The 16,878-nt window shown below is 36.2% G+C and overlaps 1 protein-coding gene across 1 annotated transcript in view; it reads left to right on the top strand.

Annotated features, from left to right (window-relative positions):
* The window catches only part of MOB1B (MOB kinase activator 1B), a 43,725-nt gene extending 29,845 nt beyond the window's left edge, over positions 1 to 13,880 (top strand). Inside the window, exons 4-6 of the mRNA XM_026676487.2 lie at positions 306 to 439; positions 6,944 to 7,107; positions 9,050 to 13,880. Of these exons, the coding sequence (XP_026532272.1) occupies positions 306 to 439; positions 6,944 to 7,107; positions 9,050 to 9,127 (376 nt within the window). The 3' untranslated portion in view covers positions 9,128 to 13,880. The remainder of the gene's footprint in view (positions 1 to 305; positions 440 to 6,943; positions 7,108 to 9,049) is intronic.
* The last annotated feature ends 2,998 nt before the right edge of the window (positions 13,881 to 16,878 follow it).

Here is a 16,878-nt window from a genome sequence, read left to right as displayed (position 1 = left end):
AGAAAGCAGCTTATTTTAAAAGGGAGAAAAGTCCTATTGGCCATGTTTGGGGACCACCCAAAATCAAATGCTCGTATCCCAGGGCCCCCTTAAAAGTACAACAATGTCAACTGGGTGGGGAACTATGGCCCTTTTATGACTTGTGGACTTCAACTCCCAGAATTCCTGAACCACCCATGGCTGGCTCAGGAATTCTGGCAGTTGAAGTCCACAGGTCATAAAGGAGCCATAGTTCCCCACCTCTGAGGTAAATGGAGATCTATGGTTATTTGAAAAAAACCTATTTCACTTTCCTTCCATTCCAGATATGAATATCATTGGGCAGATGGGACAAACATCAAGAAGCCAATCAAGTGCTCGGCACCAAAGTACATCGATTACCTTATGACCTGGGTTCAGGATCAGCTGGACGATGAGACGCTGTTTCCATCCAAAATAGGTAACTCTGAAATGTGCGCTTTGGCACTATACCAGCTTAAAAATGGAATGGCTGTTTATGTTATTTCTGAATGTACAGAAGGAAACAAAGCACCAGGCACACACACAAAAATATAAACTTCTGAAGAATACAGAATAATAGAGTTGGAAGGGACCTTGGAGGTCTTACAGACCACTCAGGCAGGAAACCCTACACCATTTCAGACAAATGGTTATCCAGTCCCTTCTTAAAAGTCTCCAGTGTTGGAGCATCCACAACTTCTGGAGGCAAGTTGTTCCATTGGTTAATTGTTCTCGCTGTCAGGAAATTTCTCCTTAGTTCTACATTGCTTCTCTCCTTGATTAGTTTCCATCCGTTGCTTCTTGTCCCCCTTTTCTGTGTGGCAACCCCTTAGAAGATATTAAGACTGCCACAAAAAATATATTTAATACTGATTACAATTAGGCAGTTTACAGAAAGCCAATTTTAGCATGACATCAGAAAGATTCCAGGCGAGGTCGAAAACACATATAATTGTTTAGCAATCTTTATTTAAAACCAGTAGATAATTTTGGAATAGATCATGTTTTTAATCCTTTCCCTTTAACATTTAATGATCTTTTAAAAGGACATTATGGATGCAAAAAGAAAAAAGGTACATTCTACCACATGTGGTGGTCCTGCCCGGAGACCCAAGAATATTGGTTAAAAATTAAGCAATGGTTGCAAGAGATTATTAATGAAGCAATAGAACTAGAACCAGAGCTATTTTTATTGGGGATATTCAAAAAGAAATACGGGATAAATATAAAATATATAGCATTACATATTCTAACTGCAGCCAGAATTGCTTACGCCCAGTGCTGGAAACATGCATGTATACCACCAGATGAATTGATCGTGCAAAAAATAATGGCTTGCGCTGAGATGGATAAATTAACTGATGTTACAAGAGAAAGAGGAGACCGAGTATTATAAGACTTGGGAAAAATTGTATGACTGGATTGAGCAAAGATAGATAAACGGATGATGAAAAAATTTATGATAAGCAACATATAAACTAATGTTTACATTTGCATAAATTGTATATATTTGTAAATAATCCACAAAATAGTAGTATAAGACGAATGCCACAAACTGTTGAAGTTAAGATATTTGTATTCTTTGTTTCGTTTATTTTTTTTTAAGTTATAAAAGTCTAATAAAGTTTATTTAAAAAAAAAAAAATAAAAGGACATTATGGGGAAAAGAAAAATAACACCACAGATGAGCTCTACAAAAATGACTCCTGGTGCTCCTTGCTTCATGACCGTAATTGAGATCGGAAGTTCTGTCACCAAGCTAAGCGATCATAAAAGGCGATGTCATGTGACCACACTGCCTAGCGATGGCAGGTCCACCAGTCCCCTTAACCATCATTAAGTGGTTCACCCTGGATCGTTATGGCCACATGACCCCGACTACTAGATTGTTGAACGGTTGCTGAAAGCCCAGATCGTAATTACATGACCACTGGGATGTTGCTATGGCCAGAATTTTGAGGAGAGGTTATAAGTCCCTCTCGTTCAGAACCGTTGCGGGTTCAAACAGTTGCTGAATGAGTAGTCGTTGGGTGAGGTGAAGGCCACCTATAGATGAAGTTTCAAGTTTGTTCCTGAACGCATGTGTCAGGGCTCCAAGTAATAGACCCAAAGCAATCAAAACTCTGAGGCCTGGGGTTTCCTCAAAAGTATGAATCTATTAGGAATGTCATATTGGCTGGGGAAAACCCGACTCTGAAGGACCCGAGGTTTCCCCCACCCAAATCAAAACCCAAAGTTCTTGTCCCTGGGACACACGTCCATTTATCCATCACATGGTCCAATCAGGTCACAGTCTCAACTCCGGCTGGCTTTTGTCCAGGCCTCTCCAACACCTGGTGAGGATGTTCTTGGCTCACACAGGAAAGAATATTATTTTGGCTACACATCCCCCAACTATCTCTGTCTTCCTCCCCCTCCCGTTCCCACAGCTCCAACCAGTTTGGCTGTGGCAGCCCTGAAGATGCTCCCAAAATGGCTTCAGGGCTGACAGGCTGCTCATTATTTCCTTAAGCTCTTTTGTCTTTTCAAAGCAACGTGAGATGCTTCTCTGCTACAAGGAAATACTTACCATCCCTAAAATATTTTTTTTACTCCCATCTTTTTATAAGAAGTTGCTCAAACTTCCGGTTTGTCGGCTTCAGCAGTGGCAGGGATTTGCGAAGCTGCGCGATCCCTGCCGCCTATACTGCTTTTGGGGCTCCGACCCAGCCGGGTACAGAGCTAGGCTGCCCTGCAGGGGCAGCTGAAGGTAGGGGATCCGGAGAAGGGTTTGGGGGTGCTGCAGACCCCCTCCCTGGCCGGCAGAACCCCCTTTTCCCAGGACGGTGCAGCGGCGGTCCGTAATGGCCGCCACAAAGAAGCTGGCAGCCGGGTAAGAATGCGCAGGAGGAAGTGGAGAAAGTGATTGAGAGGAGAAAGTTTTCTTGGCTCCTAGGACTCTAAGACATATTTAATAAAATTCCTGAAAAGTATGACTTTCTGAATAATACCTGCCAGAAGAGGAAAAAAAGCGGCTGCTTGAAGGTGCTGAAAGGATAGCTTTCCCTCTTTTCCCACGGAATAAATAACTGGATATTAAGAAACCTATTTTTAGGTGGAAATTGGTTTTAAGCGATGAGTGGGAAGAGAGAGGATTAAAAGAAAATATTTGTATGCTAAGATTTGTTGGAGCAGATGCCTTAAGGATTTGAAGACTAGAATATATTGTAACAAGACTTTAAACAGATTTGGACTTTCTTTCTCTTTGATTGATATCACCCCAGAAGGAGAAAGTGAGAACTCTGCCTTGGTTTGGACTGATTGATAACTTTGGGACTGTTTTATCTTTTTTATTTTCTTTTGAATATTCTGGTTGTTGTAAGAAGAAAGAAGGAGAAAAGAAAAGAAAAGATTTATAATGGCTCTTTCTGTTGAGGAACTAAGAAATGGTGTGGAAGAAGCTTTCCTTTTCTTAGAAATGGCGCTTACTAATTATCAACAAAAATTACAACAGATGAAGACAGCAGAGGAACAAGAAAGAAAGGAAGGAGCCATCTTTAATGAATCTCAGAATTTGATCCAGAAAAAAAGAAGAGAGAAAGAAAAGAAAAGAAGAGAAAAGAAGAAAACTAAAGGATTTAAGGACTTAAGATCTAAAAAAACATTTAAGAAAGGGAAAAATAAAGTGCAAAACCAATATGATGATTGTAAACAAAGGGAAAAGAAATACGACAGAGAAGGGAAGCCGGTAAGGCAGAGGCTAGAAGAAGGGGGGTAGAAAGTTTTGTTGGGAAAAGAAAGAAAGGGAAAAGGTGGAGAAAAGCTACAACGTTTTGAAATTAAATGGAAAAAAGGAATTTTTATGGATAATGGATAAAGTAAAAAGATTTTGCAAGGTACATAAGATGAGATGGTAGTATTGCAATGGTTTAAGAGTTGATAAGAGATTAAAATGTTAAAATGTTTAAAAATGATTGGTTTTAAAACTTAATAATAGGAGGGTTTAGAATATTGTTTTAATTAAAGAGTTTAATAAAATTATGGTATTGATGTTATTATGAAATTTTATTATAGTATTTCTTTTTAATATTTGGATTTATTCTCTAATTATGCACTTAATTGTGTTGGATGTATTAGTTAGATAGAATGTACCAAGCAAAATCTGATTGGGTATTAGATATTATTTTAAAGATTAATTTGATTAACTTAGGGGGAGATAGAAAGGCATCATACTCTGATTAATGATTTCAGGAGAAACTGATTTTCTTTTTTTTTAAGGGATGAGACAAAGGGATGATAAAAAATGGACAAAAGATACAAATATAATGATTTAAACTAAAATGATTAATTAAGGTAGAATTAAGAAGTGTGAAATATGTGGAGAAGTTAATATAGAAGGCTTAGAACGGTAAATAAAATAAGTAATGATATGTAAGATGAGCATGAATATAATTGAAGTCCATGAAGAGAGAGACACCTGGGTCCAAGTTACTTTCCAAAAGATATTTTTTTGTTTTGTGTGTTGTGTGTATATGTCTTTTTGGGGGAGAATTGGTAAAAACTTGTAGAAATATAGAATGAGAATAATGGTAACTAAGTCAGAAAGAAACAGATGAAATAATAATAATGATATTGAATAAGAGTAAAGAGAAGTAAAGAGAAATTGAATAAGAGGTTTTGGTATATTATATGGAAATGGTTTAAAACAGAATTATAATTTATCTGACTTGTTAAATTACAAGGAAAAAGGTTTAAACATGTAATGAATAATGATAATTTGTGTGTTTTAAAAATTAATAAAACTGTTTTAAAAAAAAAAAAAAAGAAGTTGCTCAAAATGTATTGGTGTTTGTCCATTTCTGACTAACTTGGCAATCATACAGTTGGTACTAATTGTATAGCAGTCAGTTGGCTAATTGTATAGCAGTCAAAAATAATAATAATTCTTTTGCTCTTTTTGCTTTTATTAACAAATTCACACATCTATAATTATGAGTCCCAAACTAGATTCTATAAAATGGGGTTTTATCTATAGTAGGAATATCTTGAAGATGGGTTCCTTGCTAAACAAAACAAAAAAAAAAATCACTTGAAAGGCAACATCTGTCTTTAAAATAGATATATCCTGTTTTTATTTTATTAGTTTTTATTATTTTATTTTATTTATTCCCAATTCCAGATGATTCTAGGCAGAAAGCAACACACACACACACACACACACACATTCATAAAATCCAAAAATTAATTTTGCAGGATGACTCTGGCCTACTGGGTTATGCCCCTGTTCATGCCAGTCTCACATGTTGATTGACTGATTATGTGCCAACATATCAGTGTTGAATCTTAGCAACCACATACTGTAGATAGGTTTTCTCCACGAAAACCTTCCATGGACAAGGGTTTCTCCCCAAAATGGCTTGCAATGTATCAGTGAAGACTCAGTCATCCAGGCCAAAGGTATCTAAAAGTTCAATCGTGGCAACTGGACCAATCTTTGTTAATCTATTAATCTCACCCAAGCAACTTTGAGTGCCTTCAAGAGTTCCCAGGGATCGAAGCAATATGGCAAAAAAATCTCTCTATGACAAAATCAGTTGCCTACAAGGAAAACCTATATAAGATGCTGTACAGATGGCATTTAGCACCCTCCAGACTCGCAAAAATGTTTCCCAAATTAAACCCGAACTGCTGGAAATGCAAGAGAACACAAGGTACCTTCTTCCACATCTGGTAGCTATGCCCAGAAATTAAAAAAGATTGGACTAAGATAAAAACATGGATAGAGGAAATTACCCACTGTAGGTTGGAGTGGAAGCCGAAATTATTTCTCCTGGGAACCATTAAAGGAAAATATCCCCCTAAAATTAGATACTTGATTATACATATACTAACGGCAGCACAAATTGCGTTGGCACAGGCTTGGAAGATGTCCACCACACCATCAAACAACATTATAATCCACAAAATCTTAGAATGTGCATAGATGGATAGGTTCATGGTGAAATTAAAGGATAAGTATTATTTAATACGGAACAAAATATTATTTGGAACATTTGGTACCAATGGTTGGACAGTAAAGTATAATAAAGGTTACAAAAGGACTTTAAAAAGAAGAAAAAGGGGGAATAAAATTGGAATATTAGCAAACAGACAGGATGAGGGAGAAGCTATAGAAATTGAGGAACTGCTAGGAAAAAAAGTAAGATTAAGATAGACATTCAGAGTAGGATCTACAATTACTTAGATATAAGGTAGAAACATACAGGAATATGTAATAATAAACGATAAAATTTGTGTTCCCTCATCCCATATTTACGGAATATTAAACTATAGCACATAGTCTATAAATACTCTTGACGTTTGTTTTATATATATATATACATATATTGTTAATATGACAGTCTTGTTTCTCATTTGTTTTTGTTTCTTTTCCTTTCTTCCCCTTTAACTTGAATTAGTGACCTATAAAGATGATATAGCTTTGTTTATTAACATTAATTAAGAACTGTGAATTAATACAGTTAATATGGAAAAAAACCTGTCAAATTCTAAGTTGAAAGTTGTTGATATAATTTCTATTCTAGAAACTTTTGTAAAGCTTTTTAACATTTTGTTTTTTGTAAACTTTTTAATATTTTGAACTTTAATGAAGTATTTTTTTTTTTTTTTTTTAAAAAGAGTTTCCAGGGATCTATGCTGAGAGTTATTATCTCAGCGTACCAAGTTAGAGAAGACCTTGTCCATTTCATTCAGTTTGGACACTTAAATAAATTTTCTGGATAGTTTAAATATTTTTTTCTAGGACAATCCTGTATTTGGATATAAATTTGCTGGATCGTTGAAATATTTTTGGTGAGATAATCCTGTACTTGGATAGTGCTTTTCCAGTGAACCTGGCCCTCGTATTCTTGTAAAGGGGGTAACTGGTAGAATCGTAATGATTTACATTTTGCTTGGTTTCTAGGCGTTCCTTTCCCAAAGAATTTCATGTCTGTAGCTAAGACCATCTTGAAGCGTCTCTTCAGAGTTTATGCTCACATATATCACCAGCACTTTGATCCGGTTATCCAGCTTCAAGAAGAAGCACATCTCAACACGTCCTTCAAGCACTTTATCTTTTTTGTTCAGGTAAACAAATACAGCGATCAGTGGCTCTGATTTAATTTTGTACATACAAAATGATTCTTGTAGCTTTCTGCTGTTTTAAAGTGGGGGGAAACTCTTGGAATTTTCAGTAACTTAAAAACTGTTTACCAGAATCTTGACTTTGATGCTGTGCCACACTTGCATCACTTTAATTATTTAAATTCTGTGCCGCAGAATTGGGCACTTCTAAAAAATGCAGATCTAAAGTATGTGTATGCATAAAAATAATGAAAGCAGGAAGTAATAATGCTGCTGTAATTTCAATCGTATTTCGTCAACTATAAGATGAGAATTGAATGTGCAGTTCCACAGCAGAAGTTGACATGTTTTAGGATTTGACATATGGAAACATCCATCTTGTGGATATAAAATGTTTTGTTAGTGTAACATCAAACTGAGAATGTACCTAAATACCAGATGCTCCCCATATTGTAAAGTATAATGTAATACAATGATGTCATGTTGATAGTTTACAATTGCAGATTTCTGCTTATAGTGGCAGGATGGATTAGATTTAAAACATTACTTAGAAAACTCAGTTTAATTATTAAAATTATAATTAATGCTTTTAGGAATATTCTGTAGCACATGATACTATTTGTAAACATTTTTGGCAGCATTTACCATTTCATACCTTTTCATTAGTTTTTTTGCCCCTTTCGTACTGATATTTATAGCATGCATTTTAATTCCGCTGTTTCATTTATCACCAGTGTTCCCCTGCAGATCTTTGAAATATTAAAACTGCATTTATTCAGAACGTGGAACATTTTCTTCTCAAAATTCATCAACAGTTGTTCTATCATTATCATTCAGTGCAGTGTAATGTGCAACTATCACAACTAATGGATTTCTATTATCATGTACAATGACAACAGACTAAATTACATCAATTTATTTTTTCTAACATATATTTTAGCTCTTTCATTTGTAATTTAAAAACTATACCTTGACTTTTCTGCATATAACTTCCTTTCCCTAAGATCAAACCACCTCATTCAGAGTTATGCATCCTTCCCTTTTCCCTTCAGACACACGGCATATCTATTTTTCTTCTAATTTGTAAATTTGTACAGCTTACTGTTCATAGGTCTTATATTCCCAAGCACAATCATTTCAGTGCTGTGCTTGTCACCATAATGGGGTCATGGACCTCTGCTGCCCATCATGCCTTGGACAATTGAGACTTTCACTCAACTCTTTTTTAGATAGATAACCTTTATTGTCACTTTTTTCTGTGAACACACTGGCAAACATTAAAGAATGAAATTTTGATGCCCGCTGTCAAAAGGAAAATAAATATATACCCATTCCCGTACCCATACATGCGTGTGTGTGTGTGTGTGTGTGGCCTAGAGATGGAGCTCTCGCCTCACAATCAGGAGGCTGTGAGTTCGATCCTAGGTAGAGGCAGATATTTCTCTCTGGGCACACTGAGAATATATCTGCTGAAAAAAACTCTGCATTGGTGACAGGAAGGGCATCCGGCCAATAACCACTCAGCTCCATTCAGTTGCCCCAATTCCACCCCACAAGGGATTATGGGGCCATTAAAAGAAGATGATGATGATGGTGGTGGTGTGTGTATGCATATGTGTGTATGTACGTGTGTGTATATGTATGCACACACACATACACATCCAATATACAACCAACATACATTTTATACACATACCCACACTCACACACACATTATAAATATACACATCACACATATGCGTGCTCATGTATCCCCAATAGGTAATTTCTGGCTTGCTGTGAATGCCTCAAGAGATGGATAAAGTATATTCCTGAGAAGCAGGACTTTGTGACTTTTTCTCCCTAATCTCTCCCATAAATTGATTTTTGCTTCCAGTGATTTAATACCAGTAGTTTCCCTTAAGCATCCCACTGAGACTTTTTATTTTGTTTCTACTTCCCACAGGAATTTAACCTTATAGACAGAAGAGAACTTGCTCCACTCCAAGAACTGATTGAAAAACTCACTTCCAAGGACAGATAAGCGAAAATGAAATGGTGGAGATCCAGTTTGTTTTCTTTAAGCAGGCATGTGGGGTTTTAGGGATTGGGGCTGAAATTCTCTACGCACTTAAGGTTCCACGGGACTTAACTCCCGAGTAAGTGTGTGGAGGTGGTTTGCAACCTTACGTTCGTTTGTTTTAGAAAGGAAAGGAAACTTCTGTTTTAATTCAGGCAACCTAGATCCATTCTCTGTGCTTTTTATTAGTGAAACCTCTTTCACTTAGTGAGATATACAGTACACACACACACACAGTAAATGGTTTTCTGTTCTTGTTCATTGTTATTGTTGATTTTTAGCAGATTGTTGTGTGTTAATAAAGGAAAATGACATGCTTGTTGGGAAATGTGACACTGCTAGTTGGAAAGTGCAGGATTGCCAGTCGTATATCATTCTCAGAAGGTCCTTAAAAGAGACTTAATCTTCTCTAAGTGCCTTGGTAGATTCTCTTCTGAGGTACAAAGCACATACAAAGAACATTGCTGGAAACAGAAAACACAAATAGCTACCCAGGACATTTATTAATACTTGTTATATGTAATTAATATGTGCAAACCTTTTCTAAAAGCCATAACGTCTGTCAGTGATCTCCAATCTTTTAAGAGAAAGCAATGACTTTAGAAGTGAACATAGGTTAGGGAAGAGAAGTCAGCAAGTAGCTCACTTTATTTTTATGAATAACATACTGAGCTACCCATCTGATACATCTTTGATACCGTAAGGGCCAAGAATAATTTTGGGCACACCGCTTTTCACAATTTACATTCTGCCAAGATTTTAACTCATTTTGATCTGAAAGTAGGATTATTTTTTTCTCAATCTGTACTTTATCAAACTGAACCTTAAACTTTCCTGTCCTTTAAATCAAGAGTCCTGCAGTGGCTTCAAGTCAAAATAAAAGGGAAGTAGTTTCTAAGGAATAATAATATTAATAAGGCAATATTTATAAATCTACCATAGTAATTTTAAAAAATGTGGATAAAACAACCCTAGTCTTTCAACTTTTAATAAGATAAATTGTCTCAGTCTACTTAACATAGAGTATACTTACCATTTCATTCATGCCTTCTAAATCCATAGGCCCCCTTATAATCTCAGCTGTACAAGAATGCTATAAAGGAAAGCATTTATCTCTGCAACATGTTACAGTGATATTTTGGGATTTTTAGTGGGTGGGCATTTAAAATAACTTACTGTAATTGGAGGCACACTAATTTTGATTAAAAATTTGCAAAGTTGTTTTGCTTATTTTCCTCTCTTTTCCTCTCCTTTATCATAAAATATTTAGAATTTGGGACAATCCCTGCTGAGGAATTCAAAAACGAGAAGCCTATTTCTAATTTTGTGACCTAGGATCATAAGTTATTGTTCTAAATGTCAGGGCAGCTGAAACTCACCAGTGGTTTGAGCATTAAATCCAAAATGTCCCCATTTTTTTAAAAAAAATCTGGAACGTCATACTTTTGTCTGCTTTGCCACAGTTTCTATGGATTGAGTGATACAAATTACTCTATATATCCTTAAATCCTAATCTTGAAGTTCACTTCCCAGATTATTATTGGGATTAGCTACACATCACATGAACATGTGCTGTGGGTCCATATAAGAATATTTAAAGCCCATTAAGAATATTTAAAGCTCATTAAGAATACCTTAAAGTCTAATAGACAATTAAAATTAGTCATATGAGGAAAAACAAAACAAATTACTATGCTTACATAATCCAGCTATACTCTTGATCCTTATAACCTGATAGCCTTTAATAACAATAGTTCTTCCTATGGATTTACTAAAAAAAATGGAGTATGCTAACCAAAATCTTGGCAATGTTTCATAATGAGATTTGATCCTGGTGTTCGTAACACGTTTTGTCAATATTTGATTTTAGAAGTCAGATTCCCAGTCCTGGTTTCTGAATCTCAAATTTGAAAGTTTAAATTGCTAATTGAAAAGATTTTTTGTTCACAGTTGGAATGTTGAAAAGAGTTTAGAGCTTATGAGCCATTTTAAATATCCCCAATCTCCCATCTAGCAATTTTAAGATATCTGTTAAAAGACAAGAAAAATGATTAAGTATCCTCTCAACATTTTTGGATCTTGAAATACGTAAGACTTCAGAATAATGTTTAATTACCGTAGAATATAGCATGGCCATAATAATTATCTCCCATCATTTTAGTCTTTAAATTTAAGGGACTCCTTGGAAACAGTGACAAGAAATGAGGACTCCATTCATTGCTAATTTCCTTCTTGGATGATAAACCCTTGGAGATCATTGACTAAGAGTGCTGTTGGGTTAACTCTTCTTATTGCATTGAAGATTGAAGCATTGACAATATTAAGACCATGATTATTCTGAATTTGATCAGCACTATAGAAGCTTTTAGTGGGATTGCTCCGGCAGTCTTGAAAATTCTTTATTGTTTAAAAGCGTGTTACGATACAGACAGAAAAAGCTTCCTTGGTCTTTCAGTTGAATACAGGCATTGAAAATTGAACACTGTAGTTATTATTTAAAAAAAGTCACAGCCTGGAATCTGGCCTTTTCATTTAAAAGGACACCATGGTAGAAATCATATATACCTTTTTGATACCAAACATTAGACAGACACTTATCCCCCCCCCCTCCCTTATGACCAGCCGTTAACAAACACTGTGTTCCTTCCATGAAGAAGGAATAGCCTTAAAATGTCAGAACTGGCTTCATTCTCTGTATCACCTGTCAGTGTTCTCTCTTGTCTTGGTTACCCACCTGCACAGGTAACCTACCTTAATTAGATGAGGCTGACCAAGCCGGATGGTCATAACTATAGATCCAAGTTCCTTAAAACCAGCTGTGTTGTGTTTTCTTGAGCCAGTGAGTGATTTAATCCAGAGGATTGACATTGGCGGGAAAAAAGTTTTATCATCCTGGCCCTCAAAATTACAAGCCTACTTCTCACATCTGTGCCAGGGATTGTGCTAATTGTGCAAGGATAAAAGTATCCTGCTTTTTGTCCACTAGTAGTAAGATGGGCTTTAAAGAGATAACCTTTAAAAGGAAAATTCCCCCTTTTCAACCGCTTGCCAACATTTCTTTAACAGCTTACTATGCAAGAGAGAATTTTGAATATTCACTGGTAATCTTGTAGAACCAGAGGCTCCATTACGAATTTAGAATTGACACCATTCTCTCAAACTTATCCCATAGGCAAAAAGCCAATGCTGCTATAGACTGGACTTTTTTTTTAAAATTCCCATGACTGAAAGCCTTTTCTTAGATTTCCATATAAAGATTATTTTTCTGAGGGGGGAGGGAAGTGTGTGTGTGTTGATTTATTTGAAAAATAATTTAAGACATATATTCTTTTCCCCAAATACTAAAGTGTAAGTGAAATGCCGGAATTCCTATTTTAAAACTGTAATATGAAGTTGAGCCTGTCAGTTTTTCAACTACAATGCTCTCATATTACTTAATTCATTTTACGCAGGGAAGGTGGGGTGGATAAATTTCATTTCCTAATAGGCAAAAACTATTTGGGTTTTCCTAAACTGCATTTCTAGAACCACTAGTCACGTTAGAGGTATATTTCCATTTATGTCTATTGCACATGTGTTTCCTTTTTAAAACATAATTCACTCCTGCGGTAGCAGAATAACTCCAATTTTAAGATGCTTTATTTGCTTATTTTCTTTCCCAAGAGCACTGTCCTTTCAATAGTTTTTTCATAGATTAATGTATTTTTAGGGAAAATTAATTTTTTATAGCCACTAAACTGTACTCATTATTTTTGTACACTTATTACTAGGTTATTTGGAACACAAATCTTTTGAAATGTCATTTGGTTCCATTTTTGAATTTACTCACTGATGTCGTGTTGCTAAATATTATCATGAGAATCAATGCATTTGAATATGTAGTGGGGGGGCGGGAACAGATTTGAGAAGAAACTATTTCTGGTCCTTTCGGTATCTAGATAGATCTACCAAGGGTCCTTCTTCATGCAGCATATTAGAAAAATATAGGAGCAATCTTTTTCCTGTGCTCTCTTGTGAAGAGTAGAGAAAGATCCCAGGGAAACTGGCTATTCCTTTAGTATAGCCTTCCAAATGGATCTATTGTGGCAATTACTTCCTTTCCTATTGAGAGAATCTATAACCAGCAGAATCAACCTGAAGCAACTCAACTCAAAATTTGAACACATTTCTGGAGATGCGGAAAGTTTTTGGTTAACCTTCCAAGTTTCCACCGAGGAAACACAAAATCCTGAAGCTTTGGAAAAGCCATTTGATTCAGCTGATGAAATTAAGGGAGATCCTGTGTGCTAGAATTTATGCTGCATTAGGGATAGAAAGTTGACCTTCCTCAGTGATACCCTCTCTATTAAAAGAAAAAGGTAGCTGCTCATTAGAGAGGAAAAGGTAATAGTCAATGCTGGACACACACAAAAAAAATCATTTAAAAATAAAAAATGCAACGTAATCTGTACTGTAAGCAAACTGTGCCAATATATTACTTCAGTTAAATCACTTAAATCAGTACCTGTTCTATCTGAAAAATGGCTTTTTAATGAAATAAATGATTAAAAAGTTCGATGTCTGAAATTCTGCAACACATATATTGGAAAAGATGTAAATAATGTATACATATTGTTGTAAGTGATGGGATAAAAAAAACTATATAAATTCTAGGCTTTTTCAGTAAGGAAAATGGATGCTGTTTATAAGAAGAAAAATAAATAGCTATGTTTGACATGACTGTTTTTTTCCCCTTCTCATACTTACAGTTTTTAATAGATGAGATTCATATGTATCTGTACATTGTGCACACCTGATCATTCCTCGATAGATGTGCCCTGCAATCACCTCTCATGGATTTGTTAACTGTACTGCAAGCAAGATAAAATGGCAATAAAACAAACCCATATCTATCCAGTTCCTTCACTCAAGTTACCAAAAGATTGATGAAGTTGTATAAATGGTAGAACAACTGGAAAGGAGATTGTGTGGTTGTTTTTGCCTAGACATAACAGACCCGTAATGAACCTCATTCATTTTGGATAATGATTGGATTCTTTTTATTCAGTATACACGGAATCAGAGGTGGTATTCAGCAGGTTCTGACCAGTTCTGGAGAACCGGTAGTGGAAATTTTGAGTAGTTCAGAGAACTGGCCAATCCCACCTCTGACTGGCCCCACCCCATCTATTCTCTGCCTCCTGTGTCCCAGCTGACTGGCTGGGTCTTCTTTTGTTGCCCTGCACAGGAGAACGGAGCTGGAAAGCAGGTTAGTGGGGAGGGAATGGGGATTTTACAGTATCCTTCCCCTGCCACACCCATCAAGCCACACCCACCAAGCCACACCACGCTCACCAAGCCAAGCCCACAGAACTGGTAGTAAAAAAAATTGAATCCCACCACTGCACGGAATACTTTCGCTTTTGATTTGGAACCAGATTCCAATAACATTTAGAATGAAAGTTTTGGTAGCATTCCTCACCATCTTTCCATGATGATGATGATGATTCTTGCCCCAGCTAGTTCTACCTGGATCAAACAGCCCCATTTTGTTCCATACAGGAATCAACACTTTCAGGGTTGAGCCTGGACCCCTGCAGATTCAAGACATTTTACAGATTTCTAGTATGTTTGTGGGTGTGTTCTCATGCCTGGGAAGATGGATGAAGGGTTGAATGCATGGCTACATTAAAGAACCCTAAACCTTCCCCAAATCATTTGCTAAGGGACACACACACACACACACACACACACACCTGTTAATTACAGGTAGTCCTCAACTTAATCATTCATTTAGTGATTGTTTGAATTACAATTGCACTGAAATAAATGATTTGTGACCATTTTTCACACTTATGACTCCTGCAGCATCCCCATGGACACGTAATCAAAATTTGGACATATGGCAGCTGCTTCATATTTATGACAGTTGCCCAGGGTTATGTGATATCACCTTTGCAACCATCTGTCAATGGGGAAGGCAGATTCATTTAACAACTGTATCACCAACTTAACAACTGTAGTGATTTACTTAATAATTATGGCAAGAAAAGTTGTAACATGGGGCAAATCTCACTTAACAACTGTCTTGCTTAGCAATGGAATTTTTGGGCTCAATTGAGGTCTTTAGTTGAGAACCACTTTCATGTGCAATCATCTTGGTGAATTTCACAGAGCGAAGTATGCCTACCTAATTGTTCAAATAAAAATATTGGTTCATCTCATTTTAGGGAAAAATATATTATATCCTCCTACTTACCACACCTTTCCACTTAATCCTCTCTTCATCCAAGTTGCAGTTTCCATATTGATTTTATTTTTATCCTGCCTTTATTACTTTATAAATTCCTTAGGACAAGATGGACTCCTAGATTATTATGATTGGTTGCACAGTCAGCCAAATTAGATTTGCCATTTTTGTCCATCTCTTGAGTTTGAGAAGGATCTAGGATAGGTAGATATCGATATTTCTCGACAGATGCTGACTGGGGAATTCTGAGAGTTGATGTCCACCCATCTTAAAGTTGCCACAGTTGAGAAACCCTGGAGGTATTATTGTTTGATAAAATCAAAGGTATCATTGCAGAATTTCCTCCACTATTCTAGTCTGAGGCTTTAAGATAAATACTGTTTAGCAAGATAGAGGAGGTATCTGCCACATATACTACATCCCCCACCAGTGATATCACCAATAATGACCAGTTTGGAACCATGATGATGTTGGCTAGGAGACAAACTCAAGCCCAGTTTCTCTGCAACATTCTCATGCTGAAGAAGTCCAACATCTCACTCCCCGAGACAGAATTTTTCAACCTTGGCACCTTTCGGGAATTTTGAAGTCCATATATCTTAAAATTGCCCTGGGAAATCTATGAATTTATTGACACGAGTTTGTCCATGGACATGGCGGAAACAAAAACACACACTTTATATGCAGTTTCTCCTTCGCAATGGATGCAAAGTGTGTTTTTTTAAAATAAATTTTATTAATTTTCTATTCATTACATTCCTTAGTGCTTAATAAACATCATATTGTCTGGGTATTTAATTTGCTTAACAATATAAATGCCATTCTTACTCTCCACCCCTTTTTTTCCAACCTCTGGTAAAATAAATTCCAAGTTTGATGATATTCTGTGTCGTCTTTCTGTTTGATTTTTAATGTAAGCCTGTCCATTTCTGCACAGTCTAGTATCTTCTTAATTATCTCTTCATCCTGAGGTGTTTCTTCATCTTTCCAATATTGTGTGAAGATAATCCTCGCTGTCATTAAGACAGTAATACTAAATACATACTTCTCTTATCAATTTTTTCTGATATAACCTCTAATATGAACAGTTCAGGTTTAAAATCTACATGTTGTTTCCCTTGTATCTTTTTCTAGCCATTTATGTATTTTTGCCCGTTTTTTATTGTTTTAGCACAAGTCCACCACATCTGATAAAATATTGCCCGTCTTTTGATTACATAGACGCAAAGCTAACTAGACAGAATAATGATTTGAAAAAAAGAACAACGTCCCCTTCCTCCGCGGCCTATTGTTTTCTTTATTTTGTTCCGGATGCCATTTCAGACAAGGTGTTACTTATTACTTGTAAACAATTCAAAGCAATAAAAAAAAAACAATGTCCGGGATGGAAAGGGTGCCTGCATCCAAGCAACCGCATCACAACTGAGCAATCGATGCGCTCGGAGCTCCCACTGCCTCTCTTTCCGGCTGAATCCGTTTTTCGGTC

Source organism: Notechis scutatus, chromosome 4, assembly GCF_049901735.1.
Source record: "Notechis scutatus isolate UNSWTSFEM ecotype Mainland chromosome 4, rNotScu1.2, whole genome shotgun sequence".
Lineage (NCBI taxonomy): Eukaryota > Metazoa > Chordata > Lepidosauria > Squamata > Elapidae > Notechis > Notechis scutatus.
This window is presented reverse-complemented; position numbering and strand designations above follow the sequence as displayed.